The sequence below is a fragment of the Cherax quadricarinatus genome, unplaced genomic scaffold, assembly GCF_038502225.1.
Source record: "Cherax quadricarinatus isolate ZL_2023a unplaced genomic scaffold, ASM3850222v1 Contig1301, whole genome shotgun sequence".
Taxonomy (NCBI): Eukaryota; Metazoa; Arthropoda; class Malacostraca; order Decapoda; family Parastacidae; genus Cherax; species Cherax quadricarinatus.
Genome location: NW_027196327.1, coordinates 68,323 through 94,449, shown reverse-complemented (window position 1 = coordinate 94,449; position 26,127 = coordinate 68,323). Strand labels below are relative to the sequence as shown.

At 43.4% G+C, this 26,127-nt stretch overlaps 1 protein-coding gene across 1 annotated transcript; it reads right to left on the bottom strand.

Moving 5' to 3' along the window:
• Window positions 1-7,154: 7,154 nt before the first annotated feature.
• On the bottom strand, window positions 7,155-22,422 carry LOC128687816 (vesicle-fusing ATPase-like; the record flags this gene model as incomplete). The annotated part of the gene is made up of 3 exons (XM_070080940.1): window positions 22,395-22,422; window positions 20,749-20,885; window positions 7,155-7,341 (listed from the first exon to the last, which is right to left on the bottom strand). Coding segments are annotated over exons 1-3 (352 nt in total), but the record flags the coding sequence as incomplete, so codon positions are not given.
• Window positions 22,423-26,127: the final 3,705 nt, after the last annotated feature.

Here is a 26,127-nt window from a genome sequence, read left to right as displayed (position 1 = left end):
AACTTCATATTGTTTTCTGCAGCCCACTGAAAGATTTGGTTGATGTCTGCCTGGAGCTTTGCAGTGTCTGCAATGGAAGACACTGTCATGCAGATTCGGGTGTCATCTGCAAAGGAAGACACGGTGCTGTGGCTGACATCCTTGTCTATGTCGGATATAAGGATGAGGAACAAGATGGGAGCGAGTACTGTGCCTTGTGGAACAGAGCTTTTCACCGTAGCTGCCTCGGACTTTACTCTGTTGACGACTACTCTCTGTGTTCTGTTAGTGAGGAAATTATAGATCCATCGACCGACTTTTCCTGTTATTCCTTTAGCACGCATTTTGTGCGCTATTACGCCATGGTCACACTTGTCGAAGGCTTTTGCAAAGTCTGTATATATTACATCTGCATTCTTTTTGTCTTCTATTGCATTTAGGACCTTGTCGTAGTGGTCCAATAGTTGAGACAGACAGGAGCGACCTGTTCTAAACCCATGTTGCCCTGGGTTGTGTAACTGATGGGTTTCTAGATGCGTGGTGATCTTGCTTCTTAGGACCCTTTCAAAGATTTTTATGATATGGGATGTTAGTGCTATTGGTCTGTAGTTCTTTGCTGTTGCTTTACTGCCCCCTTTGTGGAGTGGGGCTATGTCTGTTGTTTTTAGTAACTGTGGGACGACCCCCGTGTCCATGCTCCCTCTCCATAGGATGGAAAAGGCTCGTGATAGGGGCTTCTTGCAGTTCTTGATGAACACAGAGTTCCATGAGTCTGGCCCTGGGGCAGAGTGCATGGGCATGTCATTTATCGCCTGTTCGAAGTCATTTGGCGTCAGGATAACATCGGATAGGCTTGTGTTAATCAAATTTTGTGGCTCTCTCATAAAAAATTCATTTTGATCTTCGACTCTCAGTCTGGTTAGCGGCTTGCTAAAAACTGAGTCATATTGGGACTTGAGTAGCTCACTCATTTCCTTGTTGTCATCTGTGTAGGACCCATCTTGTTTAAGTAGGGGCCCAATACTGGGCGTTGTTCTCGATTTTGATTTGGCATAGGAGAAGAAATACTTTGGGTTTCTTTCGATTTCATTTATGGCTTTTAGTTCTTCCCGCGATTCCTGACCCCTAAAGGATTCTTTTAGCTTAAGTTCGATGCTTGCTATTTCTCTGACCAGTGTCTCCCTACGCATTTCAGATATATTGACCTCTTTTAGCCGCTCTGTTATTCTTTTCCGTCGCCTGTAAAGGGAGCGCCTGTCTCTTTCTGTTTTACATCTACTCCTCCTTTTTCTTAGAGGAATAAGCCTTGTGCATACATCGAGTGCTACCGAGTTAATCTGTTCTAGGCATAAGTTGGGGTCTGTGTTGCTTAGTATATCTTCCCAGCTTATATCGGTTAGGACTTGGTTTACTTGGTCCCACTTTATGTTTTTGTTATTGAAGTTGAATTTGGTGAATGCTCCCTCGTGACTAATCTCATTATGTCGGTCTGGGGCTCCGCACATACATGACTGAACCTCAATTATGTTGTGATCTGAGTATATTGTTTTTGATATGGTGATATTTCTTATCAGATCATCATTGTTAGTGAAGATGAGGTCTAGTGTATTCTCCAGTCTAGTAGGCTCTATTATTTGCTGGTTTAAATTGAATTTTGTGCAGAGATTTAAAAGCTCGCGTGAGTGTGAGTTTTCATCAGAGCTGCCTCCTGGTGTTATTACTGCAACAATATTATTTGCTATATTCCTCCATTTTAGGTGCCTTAAGTTGAAATCCCCCAGGAGCAAGATGTTGGGGGCAGGAGCTGGAAGGTTTTCCAGACAGTGGTCAATTTTTAACAGCTGTTCCTGGAATTGCTGGGATGTTGCATCCGGAGGCTTGTAGACTATCACAATGACTAGGTTTTGGTTCTCGACCTTTACTGCTAAAACTTCCACTACATCATTTGAGGCATTTAGCAGTTCTGTGCAAACAAGTGACTCTGCAATGTACAGGCCAACCCCCCCCCTTTTGCCTGTTCACTCTGTCACATCTGTATAGGTTGTAACCTGGGATCCATATTTCGTTGTCCAAGTGATCCTTTATGTGGGTCTCAGTGAAAGCCGCGAACATTGCCTTTGCCTCTGCAAGCAGTCCACGGATGAAAGGTATTTTGTTGTTTGTTGCTGGCTTTAGACCCTGTATATTTGCAAAGAAGAATGTTATCGGACTGGTGGTATTGTTGGTACTGGGGGGGGATTTTTTTTCCGGCATTAGTATCTGTATCTGTTGGTTTGGAGTGGAGGCAATCGACTGTGGTTCCACTCCAGGAATGACTGGATTTGGTGTACGATTTCTGCCATTTCCTGCCAGTTTTTTTTCCTTCCTGGCACTAAAAAACCTCTCCCCCTTGAGTGGCTGTGGCTACCCAGGTTTTCCCATGGCCTGGATGTTTTGTATCTTTTTGTCCCCTTTAGATGGTATGCCTGGCAATTTAAGTTATAGCACAGTCTTTCCTGTACTGAAGAGGTACACAGTTCAGGGTGAAAAAGCTTACAGGAAGGGAGTTTGCATTTTCCTGTTGTCATATGGGCATGGCATTTCCTAGGGTGGTCATAGTTGCACGTCCCATCTGTTTTTCCAGATTTCCCATGCCAGCAGATACCGAGTGCATAGTATGTGCACAGGCTTGGTTTCCGTTTGCCTTGGGTTTCTGTGACTGTATTCCCTGTTGGTGCATGTTTCCCTGTCTTACTTCTATCCTCCCTAGCACCAACAATGGAGCTCCCACCATTTGTTTTTGGTAATATATCCTCACTATTGCTAGTGGAGTCCTCTTGTTTGCTATTTCCTGCGGTATTTCTAGTTTGCAATATTGGTTTTATCTTATCTTTGACTACACTTATTTCCCTACTATGGCTCCTGTCCCCTATGAGGTCATTCATATGTATTCCTTCCTGTGTATAATTCCCGACTACCTGGACAAAATCTCCAGCTTCACCATTACTGTCTCCCAGGACAGCATCTCCAGCTTCCCCATTACTGTCTCCCAGGACAGCATCTCCAGCTTCACCATTACTGTCTCCCAGGACAGCACCTCCAGCTTCACCATTACTGTCTCCCAGGACAGCACCTCCAGCTTCCCCATTACTGTCTCCCAGGACAGCACTATCAGCCCCCCATTTACTGACTACCAGGACATCATCTCCAGCCTTACAGTTTCTGACTACATGGCCAGTATCAAGGGCCGTACCATTCAGCCCGGACTTTTTATGTTCCCATCTGTTGTAGAAAGCTTCCAGGTTTTCTATGAAAGCAGCTTTGATGTTGACCTCTTTTAATACCCTTGTGATTTTAGTCCACAGATTTATCTCATTTGGGCATACCCAAAAACACTTCCCTGTTTTAATACTGCTTGTAGCTAGTTCTTGGATATCTGCACAAGGGGCGTGACACCAATTTCCACAGAAATGACAATTTATGCATGTGGAAGCCCGTTTGTTTGACTGACCACAGACTACACACAGCTTCATAATGATTTGAATGGTTGATTTACTGCAATTCTACTAGCAACCTCTTGAATATTCTATTAATAACCTGCTAGGTGGTGCACAACAAAACCGTTTGAAACCAGTCCAGGGTTCGGACCAGTCAAGGGTTCGGACCAGTCAAGGGTTCGGACCAGTCTATCTGATCTGATCAGTGGGTCACTTATTTAAACCATACTGGTCGGTGATTTGAGCTAACACATGAAGGATCTACTGGAAATTATCTACCCGAGTAATATGTGATTTGATTGATACAAAAGTATAACTTGCGTGTTGAAGAGCCGGTGACTGCTGGCACTCCTACAATGACGAACGGTCGAGCCTCCACCTTTGTTTATCAATCGCTGTATCTAGCTTCTCTATTTTTTTTTTTTCCGTCTCCACCACAATAAATGCTATATTATCACTATAGTTGACTGGTGCAAATTTTGGAGGAAGGGCGCTTTTTCTGTAGTAATAATTGCTTCTCGTTGTGTATATTGCGACCGCTGGTAACTACAGGTTATATGAAATTCACAGTAACGTCTGGTATTTCAAGAAAAAGAAACTAATGAAAGTCACTCCACTCCACTAAGTACCATTATAATACTGGTTAGTTGCTACTACAACACTGTATTCTGCTATTCATTGGTATCACTAGATTATATGCGAGTACACTAGCAGGCCAGGAAGATTATTAAAAGCAGCTGACCTGTGGTAAGTTTCTGGCGACTTCTGGCACCTGCCTCTATAGGCTTATCACAGGAGTGTAAATAAGGGTCTTGGTTTGTGTAAATATGGGTACAGGAGTGTAAATAAGGGTCTTGGTTTGTGTAAACATGGGTACAGGAGTGTAAATAAGGGTCTTGGTTTGTGTAAATATGGGTACAGGAGTGTAAATAAGGGTCTTGGTTTGTGTAAATATGGGTACAGGAGTGTAAATAAGGGTCTTGGTTTGTGTAAATATGGGTACAGGAGTGTAAATAAGGGTCTTGGTTTGTGTAAATATGGGTACAGGAGTGTAAATAAGGGTCTTGGTTTGTGTAAATATGGGTACAGGAGTGTAAATAAGGGTCTTTGTGTGTGTAAATATGGGTACAGGAGTGTAAATAAGGGTCTTGGTGTGTGTAAATATGGGTACAGGAGTGTAAATAAGGGTCTTGGTGTGTGTAAATATGGGTACAGGAGTGTAAATAAGGGTCTTGGTTTGTGTAAATATGGGTACAGGAGTGTAAATAAGGGTCTTGGTGTGTGTAAATATGGGTACAGGAGTGTAAATAAGGGTCTTGGTGTGTGTAAATATGGGTACAGGAGTGTAAATAAGGGTCTTGGTGTGTGTAAATATGGGTACAGGAGTGTAAATAAGGGTCTTAGTGTGTGTGTGTAAATATGGGCACAGGAGTGTAAATAAGGGTCTTGGTGTGTGTAAATATGGGTACAGGAGTGTAAATAAGGGTCTTGGTTTGTGTAAATATGGGTACAGGAGTGTAAATAAGGGTCTTGGTGTGTGTAAATATGGGTACAGGAGTGTAAATAAGGGTCTTGGTGTGTGTAAATATGGGTACAGGAGTGTAAATAAGGGTCTTGGTGTGTGTGTGTAAATATGGGCACAGGAGTGTAAATAAGGGTCTTGGTGTGTGTAAATATGGGTACAGGAGTGTAAATAAGGGTCTTGGTGTGTGTGTGTAAATATGGGCACAGGAGTGTAAATAAGGGTCTTGGTGTGTGTGAGTAAATATGGGCACAGGAGTGTAAATAAGGGTCTTGGTGTGTGTGTGTAAATATGGGCACAGGAGTGTAAATAAGGGTCTTGGTGTGTGTAAATATGGGTACAGGAGTGTAAATAAGGGTCTTGGTGTGTGTGTGTAAATATGGGCACAGGAGTGTAAATAAGGGTCTTGGTGTGTGTAAATATGGGCACAGGAGTGTAAATAAGAGTCTTGCTGTGTGTAAATATGGGTCCGGGTGTGTGTAAATTTGGGCTCAGGTGTGTGTGAATTAAACAAGTAATCTTGAGAGCAGAGTAGACTTTGAGTCAGGTTGGTTTACTGGGTTCAAGTTTATCGACTACATGAGTGTGACTGAGACTACAAGTTACTTGTTCAATACTAGTCAAAAATACTTCAAATTCCGAAAATAGTGAATGAAATAAACTGTGGTCATATATACTGTGAGGACACACCTGCATCTCATATATACTGTGAGGACACACCTGCATCTCATATATACTGTGAGGACACACCTGCATCTCATATATACTGTGAGGACACACCTGCATCTCATATATACTGTGAGGACACACCTGCATCTCATGGTATATATATTTATCCACAAATACATTTATTGCATATATCAAAACAAGTCTTAAATTTCTTAAACTTGCTATATTGAGACACTTACAAGGGTCAATATTCATTTTATTCGTGTGAATACTCTTTACATTATTTATTAAACATCAATGTTTTTAATATCGTTTATTTTCGTTGGTCTCCTCTTCCATTTCTCTTAATTTACTTAGGTAGCCAAATTTTGGTCCCTCAACTTAGTTTTGATTATATAAAGCTTTGCTTTTTTTCCTCTGGAATTTTGTACCTCTTTTTATAGTTTTCATGTGATATCTGTCAAAATCTTAAATGTTTATAATAAGTCTATTATGAAGTATAGACAGATCCAACCTGATTTTTTTTTTTTTTTATTCACCGGTATGACACTGGAAACTGGTGGTTGCAAGGTGATGGGCAGCCTTAATCACCAGTGACGTCGATGGGCGTTAAATTCTCATTAACGAACCATTAATTATAATAAATATTTTTTAAGGCTACCAATAATTTTAGGCTCCCAAGTGCCTAGTAATTGCTTACAAAAAGTAGCAAACTGTACTTCATTTCGTTTATTTTGGAATTTGGGTTTGTAGGCCAGAGGACAATAAGAGAACCTGCGGACTCGACATCAGAGTACATGGTACTTTATCCACAACGCCAAATAAAGTACTATGTATATACTTAGTATATTTTAATCCCTATTTTAGGAATTAGAATATCGGTACCGGTCTGTACGGACGCCATAAAATAGCTTGCCTGGGACGCCCAAATGTCTCAGCCTAGTAGTGAATGCAGAAGGGAAGTTGAGTGAACACACGCTAGTGTCAGGTGTTTTAGAAGATATGTGGCATAATACACGCTAGTGTCAGGTGTTGTGGAAGACATGTGACATAACACACGCTAGTGTCAGGTGTTGTGGAAGTCATGTGGCATAACACACGCTAGTGTCAGGTGTTGTGGAAGACATGTGACATAACACACGCTAGTGTAAGGTGTTGTGGAAGACATGTGACGTAACACACGCTAGTGTCAGGTGTTGTGGAAGACATGTGACATAACACACACTAGAGAACGACAGTGAAACAATGATCAAAATATTATTTGCTGAAGAATTGTTTGTTGATTAGCGGACGACTGATCGAGCCTGCACAGCCCCGTACTAACTAGCCCACATACATTTAGCTTTTCACAAAAAAAAAAAAAACTTGCAACGAGATTTGAGGCAGATACAACAAATTATTTGGAAAATACTCATTTGTACTACTTGATAAAGGCTCCCACGATCACCTGTTCTACCCTAACGATCACTATCAACAATAATAACATTAATAATAACATAAGAGCGCACCTGGTGGTCCATAGAGCAGGAGTCCCTTGACGTGCTTGACGCCCAGCTGTTCAGTAACCTCTGGGGGAAACACTCGTGAAGCAAAAGCTCGTCTTAAGATGTGAATAAACTGTTCATCCAGACCACCGATGCCCATCTTCTGGAAGTCCCAGTCAGCTGAGAAGAGACTGGTGTGTGTTGAGCGAGCCTGCAACCATAACGGATTTCATTGTAACATTAGCAATATTATCATTCAGTGCGATGTAGTGTAATTGTTATATATTACTTCTCACTCTGTTTCTCAAACCTTATCTCACTCAACACTATTGTTTACGAAGAGCTTGTATTGAAGTATCAACCTGGATGACTGCTAATAAACTTACACTTAATATTAACAAAACCTTCTACATTATGTTTGGTAACAGAACAGGTGTTGCCAGCTGAACATAACGATTGACAACACTCTTATTGCTAAACATAATGAGGGCAAATTCCTGGGATTGCACCTTAACAGCAGCCTGAAATTCCGTACCCATGTCCAACACATAACAAAAAAAGTATCCAAAACGGTTGGGATCCTCTCCAAGATATGTTACTACCTGGAGTTTACCTGGAGAGAGTTCCTGGGGTCAATGCCCCAGCGGCCATTTGTAGTGGGGGTTTGTAGGACATGTGATGGTTGGAGTAAAACACACTTGTTGGATGGTAACACTTATATTAGCAGAGTATGAAGGGGGAGAGCCCAAACTGCTGTGTCTTGCCTGGCATAGACCTATGCGGGAACTGAGGACGAGGACGAGAGCGCAGCGCTCACAACAGCATCACGTGATGTCACATATGCTAGTCACTCAGCCTACTGACCAGGGAGCCTAAATATATATATGGATACGATCTACAATATACTACACAAGTATAAGTATGGGGAATTCAGTAGCTATACTGACAGCTCAGTCATGTTTCGTATGTCGTCTCGACATACGAAACATGACATAGGCTGAACAGGCAGGTGGCTCTGGGCTGATTCTATAAAATAATAAAGACATATGTAACTTAGAACTAATGGATGGTATCGTAATGGATGTTACGTAATGAGTTTTAACGTAATGAGTTTTAATGTAATGCATTACGAATTATAAGAACAAATCATGGTATAATAAAGGATGGAATTGATTGATCGATCTGTATTCATGCATTCTATAGATTCTGAGAAAGAAAAAATATATTTACAAAAGTGAAAGTAATTAACAGCAAAGACAGTTCTGGCGTGCTCAGATCATTACTGCTAAATTCTCAGAATTCGGAGGGAACGTGAACACAAAAAAAAAAAAAAAATTGAAAAAAACTGATCAGCTAATAAAAAACACACAGTTGACAACTTCATTCAGCTTGAACATCTAATTATACAGACTATGCACATTTACACCCAAGTATGCAAGGGTAAGATTTACATATGCAGAATGGTTATCATCTTTGGGAGGATCGAATTCTTCTGCAATGGCTAACACATGCCTTGACTGAGGGCGATCTGAACAAGTATCTACAAAAGATACTTGGGGGTTTCTCATTACTTGTCGTGTACGCAAAGAATAACGACGTTTGGGTTGATTATTAGAGGTAGAGGGTACAGAATCAAGAAGATTGTCAGTGACTGACAATGACACTTATTGTGTTGTCTTTTAACGTGCTAGTGACACCCCTGCTTTTCGTTGGGGGGATGTTGCATTGTTTGCTGAGTCTTCTTCTTTCATTGTGAGTGATTTTCATGTGCAAGTTTGGTACTAGTCCCTCTAGGATTTTCCAGGTGTACATAATCATGTATCTCTCCTGCCTGCATTCCAGGGAGTACAGGTTCAGGAACTTCAAGTGCTCCCTGTAATTGAGGTGTCTTATCACACACAGTTATGTGTGCAGTGAAGGTTCTCTATACATTTTCTAGGTCAGCAATTTCACCTGCCTTGAAAGGTGCTGTTAGTGTGCAGCAATATTCCAGCCTAGATAGAACAAGCGACCTGAAGAGTGTCATCATGGGCTTGGCATCCCTAGTTTTGAAGGTTCTCATTATCCCTCCTGTCATTTAAATAGCAGATGCAATTGATACAATGTTATGGTCCTTGAAGGTGAGATCCTCAGACATGATCACTCCCAGGTCTTTGACGTTAGATTTTCTCTCTATTTTGCGGCTGGAATTTGTTTTATACTTTGATGAAGTTTTAATTTCCTCATGTTTACCTTATCGAAATAATTGAAATTTCTCATCGTTGAACTTCATATTGTTTTCTGCACCCCATTGAAAGATTTGGTTGATGTCTGCCTGGAGCCTTGCAGTGTCTGCAATGGAAGACACTGCAGATTCAGGTGTCATCTGTAAAGGAAGACACCGTGCTGTGGCTGACATCCTTGTCTATGTCAGATATGAGGATGAGAAACAAGATGGGAGCGAATACTGTGCCTTGTGGAACAGAGCTCTTCACCGTAGCCGCCTCAGACTTTACTCTGTTGACTACTACTCATTGTGTTCTGTTTGTGAGGAAATTATAGACTCATCTACCAACTTTTCCTGTTACTCCTTTAGCACGCATTTTGTGAGCTATTACGCCATGGTCACACTTGTCGTAGTGATCCAGTAGTTGGGACAGACAGGAGCGACCTGCTCTAAACCCATGTTGCCCTGGGTTGTGTAACTGATGGGTATCTAGATGGGTGGCGATCTTGCTTCTTAGGACCCTTTCAAAGATTTTTATGATATGAGATGTTAGTGCTGTCAGTCTGTAGGTTTTTGCTATTGCTTTACTGCCCCCTTTGTGGAGTGGAGATATGTCTGTTGTTTTTAGTAACTGTGAAATGACCCCAGTGTCCATGCTCCCTCTCCATAGGATGTTAAAAGCATGTGATAGGGGCTTCTTGTAGTTCTTGATGAACACGGAGTTTAATGAGTCTGGCCCTGGGGCATTTGGCATCAGGCATCAGGATATCATCAGAAAGGCCACAATCAGCCCTTCTCACAGTATACTATTCACCCATCTATCCCTTCCTCATCTATGCTATTTGTGCTTGGGGATCAACAGCAGCAACACACTTAAAGTCAATAATAACCCAACAAAAAGCTACAGTAAGAATTATCACGCAATCCATTGTACAGAACATTCACATCTACTACTGTGAAACCTACAATACGGCCACTTGATACTGGAGTTCCACAGGGAAGTGTCCTTGGTCCCCTGCTCTTCCTCATATACATCAATGATCTTCCAAACGTATCCCAACACCTGAAACCCATTCTCTTTGCTGATGACATGACTTATGTCATCTCTCACCCTAATCTTGCCACCCTCAACACCATTGTTAACGAGGAGCTGATCAAAATATCGACTTGGATGACAGCCAATAAACTTACGCTTAACACTGACAAAACCTACTATATTATGTTTGGTAGCAGAGCAGGAGATGCACAAATTAACATTAAGATCGACAACACTCTAATTACCAGACATAATGAGGGCAAATTCCTAGGCTTATACCTTGACAACAACCTGAACTTCAGCACCCATATCCAACACATAACCAAGAAAGTATCCAAAACGGTTGGGATCCTCTCCGAGATATGATACTACGTGCCGCAAAATGCCCTTCTCACACTATACCACTCACTTATTTATCCATATCTCACCTATGCTATTTGTGCTTGGGGATCAACTGCAGCAACACACCTAAAGCCAATAATAACCCAACAAAAAGCTGCAGTAAGAATAATCACTAAATCCCATCCCTCGCAACACCCCTCCCCCCACTCTTCATAGATCTAAACTTACTCCCTGTTCAGTACATCCACACTTACTACTGTGCAATCTACATCTACAGGACGTTAAACTCCAATATCATCCTTGACCTAAAATGCTTTCTTGATAGTTGTGACAGAACCCACAGGCATAACACCAGACACAAACAACTCTACGACATTCCCCGTGTCCGACTAAACCTTTACAAAAATTCAATGTATGTCAAAGGCCCTAAAATCTGGAACACCCTACCTGAGAACTCTAGAACTGCAGACACATTCATCACCTTCAAAACTACCATTAGAAAACATCTTATCTCCCTGATACACCCCGTCAGCTAACTACACGAATACCACCTGGTGGTTCACACTTACACTCACTCACCCATTTGACCATAAACAGAAATATTAATCTCAATCTTAAAATAATGAATCCTGTGATACTCCAATACTGAAACTATGTATAGTGCCAAAACAAAAGCATTCACATTGCTTAACTCTCAAACTAGTATTTAGTCACTTAGCCATAATACCAACTTACCTCATAATTTGTAATATTTTAAAATTAAGAATTAAACTAAGTCTGCCCGAAATGCCTAGCCATGCTAGGTGTTCTAGTGGTACACTCTGTAATTATTATTTTACTACATGTAAACCACACAATAACCAAATTCTGTAAACTCAGCATTGTAATCCTTATAGAGAATAAACTTTAAATTTGAATTTGAAAAGCCTACGTAGCGTAGTGTATGCTTTGCTCCATTATTGTTCAAATTTCATAGTACAATCTCTTAATAATTAAAAAATTCAACTACATTTACAGAACCATAAATTCTAACATTAACCTTGAACTAAAACACTTTCTTGATAGTTGTGACAGGACCCATAGACAATACCAGACACAAAAATCTCGACATTCCTCGAGTCCAGCTAAATCTATACAAAAAATCAATGTACATAAAAGGTCTTAAATCTGGAACTCTCTGACTGAAAACTCTAGAACTGCAGACTCAACCACCATTTTCAAAAGTACTGTTAAAAAATACATCTTATCTCCCTAACTCGCCCTCCATCAGCTAACCAAATGAAAACCACCTAATTCTCTTTTTTTTATGTCATGAACACATCCAAAAGTAGGTAGTAGGTTGGTAGACAGCAGCCACCCAGGAAGGTACTACCGTCCTGCCAAGTGAGTGTAAAACGAAAGCCTGTAATTATTTTACATGATGGTAGGATTGCTAGTGTCCTTTTTTCTGTCTTATAAACATGCAAGATTTCAGGTATGTCTTGCTACTTCTAGTTACACTTAGGTCACACTACACATACATGTACAAGCATATATACACACACCCCTCTGGGTTTTCTTCTATTTTCTTTTTAGTTCTTGTTCTTGTTTATTTCCTCTTACCTCCATGGGGAAGTGGAACAGAATTCTTCCTCTGTAAGCCATGCGTGTTGTAAGAGGCAACTAAAATGCCGGGAGCAAGGGGCTAGTAACCCCTTCTCCTGTATATATTACTAAATTTAAAAAGGAGAAACTTTCGTTTCTCCTTTAGGGCCACCCTGCCTCGGTGGGATACGGCCGGTGTGTTGAAAGAAAGAACACATCCAAAACAAAATAGACTTACTCTAGTTATCTGTAATTCACCTTTAATTTACAGTAACACTCACCCATATTACTGTAAATATAAAATTCCTAATATAGCTATTTCCTATTAAATCTTAAGTTATTCCTGTTTGCCTAAGATACTCTCCCAATATAGGAACTCGAATAGAAACAGTGAATCACACCAAGACAAAACCATTCCTATTACTAAATTTACTAACTGTAATATTGTTATATATTTTGTACTACCTCACTATTATAAATCTAATTAATCACTTCAGTTACCTAACTTTTATATCAGTATGCAATAATTTATGTTAAAATATACTGCTCCATAACCTGTGTCAATACTGATTAAAAATTAGCATTAGTCTGCCCGAAATGTCTAGTCATGTTAGTGACCTTCTTTTTAATATTTTATAATATGTAAACCATACATTGTAAACTTTGCAAGGAAATAACACATTTTCATTTACATTTACATGTTTACTCTGCTGTGATGTGCTAAATTAATTTACATTTACATGTTTACTCTGCTGTGATGTGCTAAATTAATTTACATTTACATGTTTACTCTGCTGTGATGTGCTAAATTAATTTGCCGAGATTCACGTCACATTAAAGTGCACAGGAAGTTGCATTATGTGATTATTTATAATAAATATTGTTAATACTTGGGAGATAAAGAGACAAGTGAGGTGAACTCAATAAGTTTGTGTTATCGAGTAGACACGAGTGTAAACACTGATATACAAGACGTTAGATTAATGAAGTCTTTGGATATTTTAAAGCCTCGACAGATATACAAAGATCTCAAGAAGATATTTTACCATCCTGAAAAAGACGAGGAATTATACTCGGTCAGTCCTGGTCTCACTATATTAATGTAAACATCATAAAAATCCATTTTCTACTTAAAAATTTCTGCATCAGGACCATTAAAACAACTTGACTAAAAATTTCCCAGAAAATGCTGATGGTTATATAACGTTCATGAGATTCCATCTGTAAAACGTAACAAATTTAATTTCAGGTAAATTTGAAAAAGTCTTGAATTAATCGATACAAATTATTGTTGAATGAAATGTAACAGAATTAACTTTTACAAAAATATAATGAGTCAAGTTTCATAAAAAATGTGAGAGAATGAGGCTTTATGGGAAATTTTGAAGATTTATGAAATAGCAAATGATTTAAAATACCCCTAATTTTAATAGATAATTTTTTTAAAATTGCCAGAAGTACATTTTACAATTAAAAAAAAAAGACAAAGAAGCATTTTCAACCACGAATTTACTGATTTTACATCACCATCAAAACCTTGATATACAAACTCGACTTAAGAATTTTAAAATCAAACATATATTTAAAATAATCTTGATAGAGTAAAAGGAAAATATTTGATTAAGAATTCGCTCCAAAATACTGCTGCTCTATCTGTAAGATTCCTCTTCAAGGGGGGCTCCTTGGCGTGGTGAAGAGGCTCTTGGTCTGAGGAATTAGCCCTGTCGGTCTTCTTCCTCAGACCGAACCTAATTACCCCCCATTCTCCCCTCCCCTATCCCATCCTCCCCATCCTCCCCTTTTTCCATTCCTCCTCCTCCTCCTCACCCCTCCCTTTTGCCCTTCCTCTTTTTAGCCTTCGTGATTTCTCCCACAGGCGCGCTAGTTCCTAGGTAGGGGAAAGGACACCGGGGTCCATCCCATTCCGTTGAGGTTTCTTGGCGGTGGCGTAGTTTGCCGTGGAATCTGGATTGCCTAGGGATGTCCCGATCCCTCTCCGGTATCCCGGAGTGGCTTTGGGTGTCTTTTGGGCGACGGGTGTATCTCTGGAAGCCACCTTTCGGATTCCGGGGGTGGTGGCTGAAGGAGGTATGCTTTGTGGCGGATATCCGGCCGCCCTCTCTTTTGTCCACCGAGGTAGCTCGGCAGATGTGAGGTTGCTATCCCAGATTGCTGGTTTACTGGCATGAAGGGTAGGGTATGGCACGGGTTCCATGCTGCATCTGCGCTACTAGCGGTGTCGAGTCCTCTTGGGCGCGGAGGGGGATTTCCGGCCCTTTCATTCCTCCTGGGAACTATTCCTCCCCGCTCCCCCCTTTTTTTATTTTTTTTTTATTTTTATTTTCTTTTCTTCTTTCTTTTTTTTTTCTTAAAAACAAAAAGCAAAGGAGTAACCTAACCATGGCAGCCCTAGTCCATGAAACCACTACCCCCGGGCCCCTTCTTGATACCGCACCCCATTCTGACCCTGCCTTGTGTTTAGACCACTCTTCGGACACTCCTGATGCCCCTGTACCTCTTGCTGGTGCTGTTTCCTCACCCGCTTCAGGTACCGGGGCTTCGACTGACTCCTTCGATTTGTCTGAACTCCGCTCTCCTTTGACTATGCTTCCGGCTTCTCCCTCTACGGTACGGCAATTTTCGAATCGCCCACCCATTTCCTGCCGGACCAACTCCGGTCCTACTCCTAAACGCCAACGTCAATCTCCTGATGATGCTCCGTCGTTACCTTCCCATTCTACTCGGAAACGACCGACACGTCAAGCACTCCCTCTCCACGCTCAGTTTCGGACCACACAATGGACTAAATTCTTTACTTTAAGACCAACTTCTTCTTCTGCCTACCTTTCTGACCATAGTATTGCCAAAGCGCTCCTGCGTCATGTTGGCAGAGATATTTCATTTCACGCTCTCAAGAGCGGTACACGCATCGTCACTGTCCAGAATGCTACCCAAGCTCATGATCTTTCTCTCCTTTCGAATATCGATACTACTCCTATCACTATTGAAAAACATCTTTCTCTCAATTCTTGTAGTGGTACTGTCATTCTGCCCCATACCATAGTCCAACAGAATTTCCAGTCATGTGGCAATGACATTTTTGAACAGCTGGAACTCCAGGATCTCCCAATCCTCAAAGTAGACACTTATGTCCTTCCTGCCCGGGGGCGGAGACGTTACCCTTGCAATGTGGCTCGTTTAACTTTTGACAGCCGAGAACTCCCGTCCTCTGTATATGTCGCGGGACATCGGTTACAAGTTCGAAAGGTGATACCTACACCGCAACAATGTAGAAATTGCTGGCGTTTTGGTCACCCAGCGAAATATTGCAGATCTATGGCCGAATGCCCAGTCTGTGGTGCCGACAACCATTCTAATACATCTTGCAGTCAACCTCCATCTTGCCTTAATTGTAATGAAGCTCACCCTTCGTACTCCCGCCGTTGCCAGGTCTACTTAAATGAACGTGAAATCCGTTGCCTCAAAGAGGCAGAAGGTCTCCCTTATGCTATGGCAGTTACTCATCTCCGCCTCCAAGGGAGACTACCCCGTGTTTCTTATTCTCGTGTTTCCAAACGTCCCCCCACTTCTGGGGTCCCATCTTCTGCAGCCTCCTCTGTTGTTACCCCTCCCATAGCCACTACGGCATCTAATCCTTTTGCTGTCCTTGGCTCTGACGTCCCGACTACAACTCAGTCTGTTCTCACATCTTCGCGTCCTTCCTCACAAGCCCCAGTATCGACAAGACCTCGTACGACACCTAATACCAATCGCCCCTCTACTCAGAAGTCCAAAAAATCCACATTGCTCAAATCTTCTTTGCCCCTTCCTTCCCTTCTTCCACCTCCACACGTTACCTTTCCAGTCTCTGTACCTAGTTCTTCCCCTCTCTCTGGCTCTATTACAAGTGTGGAGATTCACCCTCCTCCTCGTACTATGCCTTCCACCCCCGTCCCCTCCCAAGTTTCTCCCTCTTCTGTCACCTCCCAGGTTTCTACCTCTTCTGTCCCCCCCCACACTTCATCTCCAGTCCCTTACACTTTTCCCTCCCCCTCTTCTTTGGTACAGTCCATTACTGTCCCAATCTTTACTCACCCTCCTCCTCCTATCTCCAATATGGTTTCCCATACATCTTTGAATTCAGAAACACTTGAAGCCATTTCAGAATATATTGCAGAGACTAAACCTTCAATGGACACTGATTCACTTCCTGTTCCTTCTCTTCCCTCTCCTCCATCTTCACAACCCCATTCTTCGCAACGCTCCGTTCCTTCGCTACTTGAACATCTTCCAATGCCACCACACGTTGACTTTTCTAACCCCTCTAGTCCGTAGGTGCCTTTACCTACAGATTCCTGATATTTTCTTCATCGCCAATCATGGCCTATTTACAGTGGAATATCCGCGGCCTCAGGGGTAATCGGGGTGAGCTTCAGATGTTGCTTTCCAGGTTTTCCCCTGTTGGTGCTTGCTTACAAGAACCAAAATTACACTCGGCTGTTTTCCAACCTATCTCAGGCTATAATTTATTGTATTCTTCGGATCCTTTCTCAGATGGGACCTTTAATGAAAGTGCCCTTCTTCTACGCAATGATATTCCGTACTGTCAACTATTTGTCCATACCTCGCTGCATTACACTGCAGCCCGTATCCACTTGAATAAGTGGTTTACAATATGTTCTTTATATCTCTCTCCTTCTCGAGCATCTTCTATCCCAGACTTTGCCTTTCTTGTTTCATCCTTACCACCACCACTTCTGTTACTTGGTGATTTTAATGCCCACCATTTCCTCTGGGGGGGGTCTCATTGTGACTCACGTGGCATTCAGTTGGAGGCTTTTCTTGCCTCTCACCCCCTCCATGTTTTAAATACGGGTACTCCCACCCATTTTGATCCTCGTACTCATACTCTCTCTTGCATCGATCTATCAGTCTGCTCTTCCTCCAATGCACTAGACTTCACCTGGTCTGTTCTACCAGACTTACATGACAGCGATCATTTTCCGATCATTCTTACTTCTCCTTCCTATTCACCACCTTTCCGTAGCCCTCGCTGGCAATTTGATCGGGCAAATTGGGATCTTTACTCACACCTCACTGCTTTTAGTGAGGTTCCTTCTTCATCCTCCATTGATGAGCTCCTACACATCTTCTCGACATCAGTTTATACCGCAGCTTCTCATTCTATACCCCAAACCTCAGGCAGGCATTCTCAGAAGTGCGTGCCTTGGTGGTCTCCTGCTTGTGCTCGTGCAGTACGTTTGAAACGTGCTGCATGGGGCAGGTACCGGTACAATAGAACCGCTGAGAGACTTGTTGATTTTAAGCAGAAGTGTGCGATCGCTCGCCGTGTCATCCGTGAAGCTAAACGCACTTGTTGGCGAGACTATGTTTCCACCATCACCTCTGCTTCTTCTATGAGTGCAGTCTGGAAAAAAGTGAGGAAATTGAGTGGTAAATACTCTCCTGACCCGGCTCCTGTTCTACGGGTCACTGGTGTTGATATAGCAAACCCTCTCGACGTTGCCATTGAACTTGGCACACATCTGGTCCGTATTTCCCGAGGGCTCCATCTATGCCCCTCGTTTCTTTCCTCAAAGTCTGCCAGAGAGGTAGTACCCTTGGACTTTTCTTCTCTCGGAGAAGAACAGTATAATGTGCCTTTTACACTTCAAGAACTGGAGGCAACGCTCTCAGCTTGCCGATCATCGGCAGCTGGGCCTGATGACATTCATATTCGTATGTTACAACATTTACATCGGTCAGCCCTTGTAGTCCTCTTACACCTCTTCAATCTTATTTGGGCACAAGGAGTTCTTCCCCAGCTGTGGAAATCTGCCATTGTTCTCCCTTTCCGCAAACCGGGTACTACAGGACATGATGCCTCCCACTATCGCCCCATCGCTCTTACAAGTGCAGTTTGCAAAGTGATGGAACGCCTCGTAAATCGACGTTTAATGTGGTATTTAGAGACTCACAACAGTCTCTCCGCTAGTCAATATGGCTTTCGTAAGGGTCGTTCTACCATAGACCCCTTACTACGCTTGGATACGTATGTTCGTAATGCCTTTGCGAATAATCACTCAGTTATTGCCATATTTTTTGACCTTGAGAAGGCATATGACACAACTTGGAGGTATAATATTTTGGCCCAGGCCCATTCCTTAGGCCTCCGAGGCAATCTACCATCCTTCCTTAAGAACTTTTTAACTGACAGACATTTCCGTGTTTGAGTCAATAATGTTCTTTCCCCGGACTTCGTCCAAGCTGAAGGTGTCCCTCAGGGATGTGTTCTAAGCACAACACTTTTTCTCCTTGCTATAAATGATTTGGCCTCTGTTCTTCCACCCAATATTTGGTCATCACTCTATGTTGATGACTTCGCTATTGCTTGTGCAGGCGCTGACTGTCACCTTATTGCAGTTTCTCTCCAGCATGCGGTCGACCGTGTTTCCACTTGGGCCACCACACATGGGTTTAAATTTTCAAGTACCAAAACTCACCAAATTACTTTCACTAGACGCTCTGTTATCTCCGATCATCCTTTGTATCTCTATGGCTCCCGTATCCCCGAACGTGATACAGTCAGGTTTCTAGGCCTTCTCTTTGACCGTCGGTTAACCTGGAAACCTCACATTACCTCTCTGAAGGCAACTTGTCACAGCCGGCTAAACCTTCTTAAAACCCTTGCTCATCTTTCCTGGGGAGCTGATCGTCGAACTCTGCTTCGCCTACATTCAGCCCTCGTTTTATCGAAACTCGATTATGGTGACCAGATTTATTCCGCGGCCTCTCCTGCTACTCTCTCTAGCCTTAACTCTATCCATCACCAAGGCTTACGTTTGTGCCTTGGTGCTTTTCGCTCTTCCCCTGTTGAGAGCCTCTATACAGAAGCAAATGTTCCATCCTTGTCTGATCGCCGTGATGCCCATTGCCTTCGTTACTATGTACGCTCTCACGATCTACACAATCCTTCCATTTATAGAATGGTCACCGATATTAGTAGACATTCTTTATTCGTTCGCCGCCCCTGTTTGCTCCGTCCCTTTTCTCTTCGCCTACATTCACTCTTGTCTTCCCTTCAGTTACCACCTTTATATGTTCATGTAGCATCTCACTTTTCCCTGCCCCCCTGGGAAGTTCCAGCTGTTCGGGTCTGTTCTTTCTCACTCCCTTGCTCGAAAGCTCAACTGCCTACGGTGGCTTCCCGCTCTCTTTTTCTTGATCACTTCCACTCCCATTCTCATGCCACCGCTGTGTACACAGATGGCTCTAAGTCTTCAGACGGCGTCGGATTCGCAGCAGTGTTTCCGGACAGCGTCATACGAGGGCATTTACTATCTTCAGCTAGCATTTTTACTGCTGAACTGTATGCCATTCTTGCAGCACTTATTCGTATTGCATCTATGCCTGTGTCATCATTTGTAGTAGTCTCAGACTCCCTTAGTGCTCTACAGGCTATACGAAAATTTGATACATCTCATCCCCTAGTTCTCCGTATCCAACTTTGGCTACGCCGTATCTCTACCAAACATAAAGATATTGTTTTTTGTTGGGTCCCTGGTCATGTCGACGTACAGGGCAATGAACAGGCAGACACTGCTGCGCGGTCAGCAGTATATGACCTACCAATTTCCTATCGAGGTGTTCCATTTCTGGACTATTTTGCTGCAATAGCTACCCACCTTCGCACCCGTTGGCAACAACGTTGGTCAACTCTGCTCGGTAACAAACTTCATTCTATTAAACCGAGCATAGGTTACTGGCCGTCTTCTTGTCATCAGTGCCGAAGTTGGGAGACCACTCTCTCCCGCCTTCGCATTGGCCACACTCGTCTTACTCATGGGTATCTCATGGAGAGGCACCCTGTTCCTCTCTGTGAGCAGTGTCAAGTTCCAGTATCGATTAGCCACATTCTGTTAGACTGCCCTCTCTATCAACGAGCACGCAGAATTTACCTCCAACGTCGTCTTCGTTCTACTACTCTCTCTTTACCTTCCCTTCTTGCTGATGGACCCTCCTTTAATCCTGACTCTCTCATTGACTTCTTGACAACAACCGATTTACTCCACAAACTCTGATGATACTTTTCGCACTCCCCTCAGCCCTTTCTGGTTCAGTCTCTTGCTGCCCTTTCACCATCCACTGCCCCGCTGTTATCCGTAACCTGTTGCTCATCCATCTCCCTTTTGCCACCTGATGCCCTCACTTCCTTCCTGCCCTGCAGCGCTGTATAGTCCTTGTGGCTTAGAGCTTCTTTTTGATTATAATAATAATAATAATATTACTTGTCTTATTAATTTTTACTATTCTTTGACAAAGACAGACCATCATGTTAACTATAAATATCCACTTAATTGGTATAAATTTCCCCTTGAGGTAAAAATCTCAAGTATAAGGCCGAATACATTTGTAAATAATGTGATGAGAAGCCTCTTCGTGCAGCTCACCTTTGCTTTTCCAGTAAGAATTAGGAAGGATCCTTCACTCTTCTCAAATATAAGTGAGGAGTTAGGCTGCAGGACTCCAAAGTCAATCTTACGGCTTTCTCTCTTCTTTCCTGAGGCGACAGCCTCTGGGTCAGCCGCTGCAAGGAAATAAGATATTTTGTGAAATAATTATATATGAGGAAGACCTCTTCAAGGGGTGCTCCTTGGTGCAGTGAAGAGGCTCTTGGTCTGAGGAATTAGACATTTTGGTCTCCTTCCTCAGACCAAACCTAATTACCCCCAATCCCCCCTTCCCTATCCCATCCTCCCCATCCCCCCTTTTTACCCTTTCTTCCTCCTCCTCCTCCCCTATTTCCTTCTTATTTTCAGCCTTTGGGATTCCCCCCACAGACACTCTAGTTCCTAGGTAGAGGGAAGGGTACCGGGGTCCATCCCATTCTGTTAAGGTCCCTGGCGGTGGTGTAGTTTGCCATGGAATCTGGATCACCTGGAGGTGTCCCAATCCCTCTCCGGTCTCCTGGAGGGTGGCTTTGGGTGTCTTTCAGGTGACGAGTGTATCTCTGGTGGCTGTCTGTCGGATTCCAGGGAGTGGTGGCCGAGGGAGGTATGCTTTGTGGTGGGCGTCCAGCCGCCCTCTCCTTTGTCCACAGAGGTGGCTCAGAGGATGTGAGGTTGCTATCCCGGATTGCTGGTTTACTACTACTACTATTACTAATAATAATAATAATAATAATATCTTTATTTACTACAAGTACATGTACAAGGTATACAGGCCTAGCTGACATCAATGACATACTACTGTATAGAGGTCCTTTGTTATGCAGAGCATTTCGGGCAAATTAGGTCAGTTTTGTCCCAGGATGCGACCCGCACCAGTCGACTAACACCCAGGTACCAGTTTTACTGATGGGTGAACATAGACAACCGGTGTAAAGAAACATGTCCGATGTTTCCACCCCTTCACCGGGAATTGAACCCGGACTCTCACTGTGTGAAGCGAAAGCTTTTACCACTAGGCCTCGGGGCACCATAGGGTATGGCACGGGTTACATGCCACATCTACACTACTTGCGGTGCTAGGGTACTCTTGGGCGTGGAGGGGGATTTACAGCCCTTTTATGCCTCCTAGGAGCTATTCCTTCACACATTCCCCCTTTTTTTCTTTTCTTTTTTCTTTTTTTTTCTACAAAACCAAAGAATGAAGTGACATGACATAACCATAGAGTCCAAGATCCATGAACCTGCTCCCCCTAGGCCCCCTTACTGATACTGCACCCTGTTCCAACCCTGCCTCATTATTTGAGCACTCTTTGGACATTTCTAATGCCCCTGTACCTCTTGCTGGTGCCGTTTCATCACCCGCTTCAGGTGCCGGTGTTCCAACTGACACCTTTGATACGTCTGACCTATGTTCTTCTTTGACTATGCTTCTGGCTTCTCCCTCTACAGTGCGGCAATTTTCGGATCGCCCGCCCGTCCCATGCTGGACCAACTCCGGTCCCACACCTAAACACACAAGATCATTATCTGATGATACTTCTTCCCTTCCTTCTCATTCTACTCAGAAAAGACCTGCATGCCATGCACTCCCATTACATGCTATGTTTCAGAATAAACAATGGACTAGTTTTTTCTCAACGACCGACTTCCTCTACTGCCTATCTTTCCGACCATAGTATTGGCAAGGCACTCCTATGCCATGTTGGTAAAGATATATCCTTTCATCCTCGATTCACGATTCTTAGATTCACAGATACAGACACAGGATTCGCTCTGTAGACTTCGTGCTGTACTGTCCTGCACTTCTCAAACAGTCTCCCAACGATCCCCGTTGGGAAGGGGAACCTCTACCATCTCCACGATGTCTCATCGTGTGAGGATTAAACCCAAGACTGCTGTCATCAACGATGCCACGAAGCTTGAACTTGCATCCTCTCTCCAGTCTAATCTGAGAGTTAAGTTCTCGAACATTACTACTCGGAAAGAGGCTTTCCTTGTCACCTTTCTTCATGATGAAGAAGCAGACAAAGTACTCACGCCTGCTGCACTAAAGATCTTAGACGACCGTGGCTTTACCATCTCTACCTCACCTTACATGCTAGCTAAAGGGTCAGTGTTTATGAAACGCCTTGATAAGCTCATCACGACCATGTCTCCCGACGAAATTAAGTCATCAGTTGAAGATCTGGGCCAATATTGACTCTGCTGTGAAGATCCCCAACACTTCCTCGATGCTCAAGGTCACGTTTCTGGACGTCACCATGGCGACCAGAGCACTGTCTGATGGCCTGGCCATCTCCTATTACTTCATCAACCCTCGTCAAATTGAACCAGAATGCTTCAATCATGTAACACCTTGTTGTAAATGCTACTCCTACAATCATTCAACTGCCAAATGTCATGCGAAGAACAAAAAGATCTGTTCCACCTGTGGATCTGAAGGTCACGGCTTTCGTTCCTGCACCTCAACTGCTGCTCCCACCTGCATCAACTGTAAGAGTGACCACCATACACTGGCAGCCAAATGTCCTGTTCGTAAGAAGATTCTTTCAAAGAAAGTAAAGGAAGACCTGAAGAAGTCTACGGGAAACTCTCCTACTTATGCTTCTATAGCTAAACTACAGACGACCACCACAAAGATTTTACAAGCAACCCAGCAGCCTCCACCACTCTCCGCCTCTCTTCTACCAGATGATATGTCAACAAAATTCAACTACTGCCTGATATATGCACACATGCAAAATGTAGCTAACCCGGGTTGTTTCAATACAACTATGAATGAAATTCTTGCCCTCAACAATCTGCCATCATTCAACTTCCCAGCTAGTCCTGCTTCAGCTAATGTTTTGAAGATTATTCCAAAAATCGTCAGCTTCGAGGCACCAGATGACTTGCAAGATATGATTTCTGCAGAAGCTACATGTTCTACTTCGCAATCCACCAATGAGAGACCGCCTCCTCCTCCAGCCACCACCACTGCCAGGAACCAATCAGAGCCCTCACTGCCTCACGTACGTCCACCTCCCTCCACCAATGAGAAACCGCCTCCAACGCCAGCCACCACACCTGTCAAGACAAGAGCAGCATCCTCGTCTTCCACCACCAACAAAACTGTCCAATCAACGACTTCGCCTGCTTCTGACTCTGAGGATAACCGTTCCAACATCTCGATACCTGGAATCTCTCTCTTCACCACTCGGCAGTATCCTAATGAATTGAATGCCCAAACGTTGGTCCCACTCATCAAGACGGAAGAGGTTAAGTTCTTCTGTAGACCCTCATATGTTACCTTCCCTGCAGAACTCATCAGTATCCTTACTGCTCCTGGGATAGACCCTGACTGCAAATTTAAACTCGTCTACCTACCAAAATCGACGTTCCAGTCTCTTGTTAGTGGGTCAGAAGCCTAATAAGCCTACCGCCGACCATCACGAATACAACTCATCATGCTTGCTGCCTTCTAACACTCCCAGCTCCTGCCGCCGCCTTTGCCATCCTCTCCTTGTGAGCCAAGTACCAATGTTATTCATCCCTCTCCATCTACGTGTGCAGTACCTCGGTACCACATGCTCCAAAGTGGTTGGGCCACTTGCCTTTTTTTTCCTCCTCTCCTCCTCCCTCCAATCCTTTTCCATTATTTACATCCTTCCTGATCCTTCTTCCTTCCCATCTCACGACAATTCTGGTCGTCTTCTTCGTGCTTCGAGGTGCTTTCATGCTCTCAGCAGTGGTACATGCATCATCACTGTCCAGAATGCTAACCAAGCTCACGGTCTTTCTCTCCTTACAACTATCAATACTATTCCTGTAACTATTGAATAACATCATTCCTTCAATTCTTGTAATGGTACCGTCATTCTCCCCTATACCATTATCCAACAGAATTTCCAGACATGTGGCGATGACGTTCTGGAACAGCTTGAACTGCAAGACCTCCCAGCCCTCAAAGTAAACACTTATGTCCTCTCTGCCCGCAGGCAGAGACGATACCCTAGCAATGTAGCTCTCTAAGCTTTTGACTGCCATAAGCTTCCATCCTCTGTATATATTGTGGGACACCATTTACAAGTTCAAAAGGTGAGCCCTACACCGCAATAGAGTAAAAATTGCTGGCGTTTTGGTCATCCAGCAAAATATTGCAGGTCCATGGCCGAATGTGCAGTCTGTGGTGCCGACGACCATACCAATACGTCTTGTAGTCTACCTTCCTCTTGCCTTAATTGTCATGAGGCTCACCCATCTTACTCTCACATTTGCCAAGTTTACTTAAATGAGCCTGAAATCTGTTGTCTCAAAGAGGCAGAAGATCCTATATGTTATGGCAGTCTTTCATCTACACCTCCAAGGAAAACTTCCCCGTATTTCTTATTCTCGAGTTACTAAACCTCCCCCCTCCTCTGGGGTCCCACCTTCTGCAGCCTCCTCTGTGGTCACCCTTCCACAGTCACCCCTGTCTCTAATTCTTTTGCTGTCCTGGACTCAGAGGTCCCTACTTCGACACCTCATTCTGTTCTCACCTCTTCTTCTCACTCGCAAGTTTCTGTGTCTACAAGGCCTCGTACAACACCTCCTTCCCATCACCCCTCTCCTTCTCTGAAGTCCAAAACATTTCCATTGTTAAACTCTCCTTTAACCCCTCTTTCCCTTCTGCAACCTGCACATTTCTCCTTCTTAGTCTCTGTACCCAGTTTTTCACCTTTAACTGGCTTTGTTACAAGTGTGGAGGTTCATCCTCCTCCTCATACAGTACCTTCTTTCCTTGTCCCCTCCCAAGTTTCTTCCTCTTCTGCTCCCTCCCAGGTTGCTTCCTCTCCTGTCCCCTCCCAAGCTTCTTCTCCAGTTCCCTCTACCCTTTCTTTCCCCTGTACTTTGGTACAGTCCATCGTCGCCCTGATCTTTACTTACCCTTCTCCTTCCATCTCCAATATTGTATCACATACAATGTCCTTGTCCACTGAAACACTTGAAGCTATCTCAGAATATATTGAGGAGACTAGACCACTGATAGACACCAATCCACCTCCTGTTCCTCCTATTCACTCTTCTCCGTCTGCACAACTCCTTTCTTTGTAGCATCCCAATCCTTCGCTGCTTACAAGTTTTCCACTGCCTCCACATGAGGACTTTTCTAACCCTACTAGTCTGTAGATACCTCTACCTTCGGATTTCTTGTATCTTTCTCTGTATCTTTCTCGGGCATTATCTATCCCAGATATTGCAGTTCGGTTTCTTCCTTACCATCACCACTACTTGGAGATTTTAATGCCCATCATATCCTCTGGGGGGTCTCACTGTGACTCCCATTACATTCAGTTGGAGGCTTTTCTCGCTTCTCTCCCCCTTCATGTTTCAAATACGGGTACTTGCACCCATTTTGAT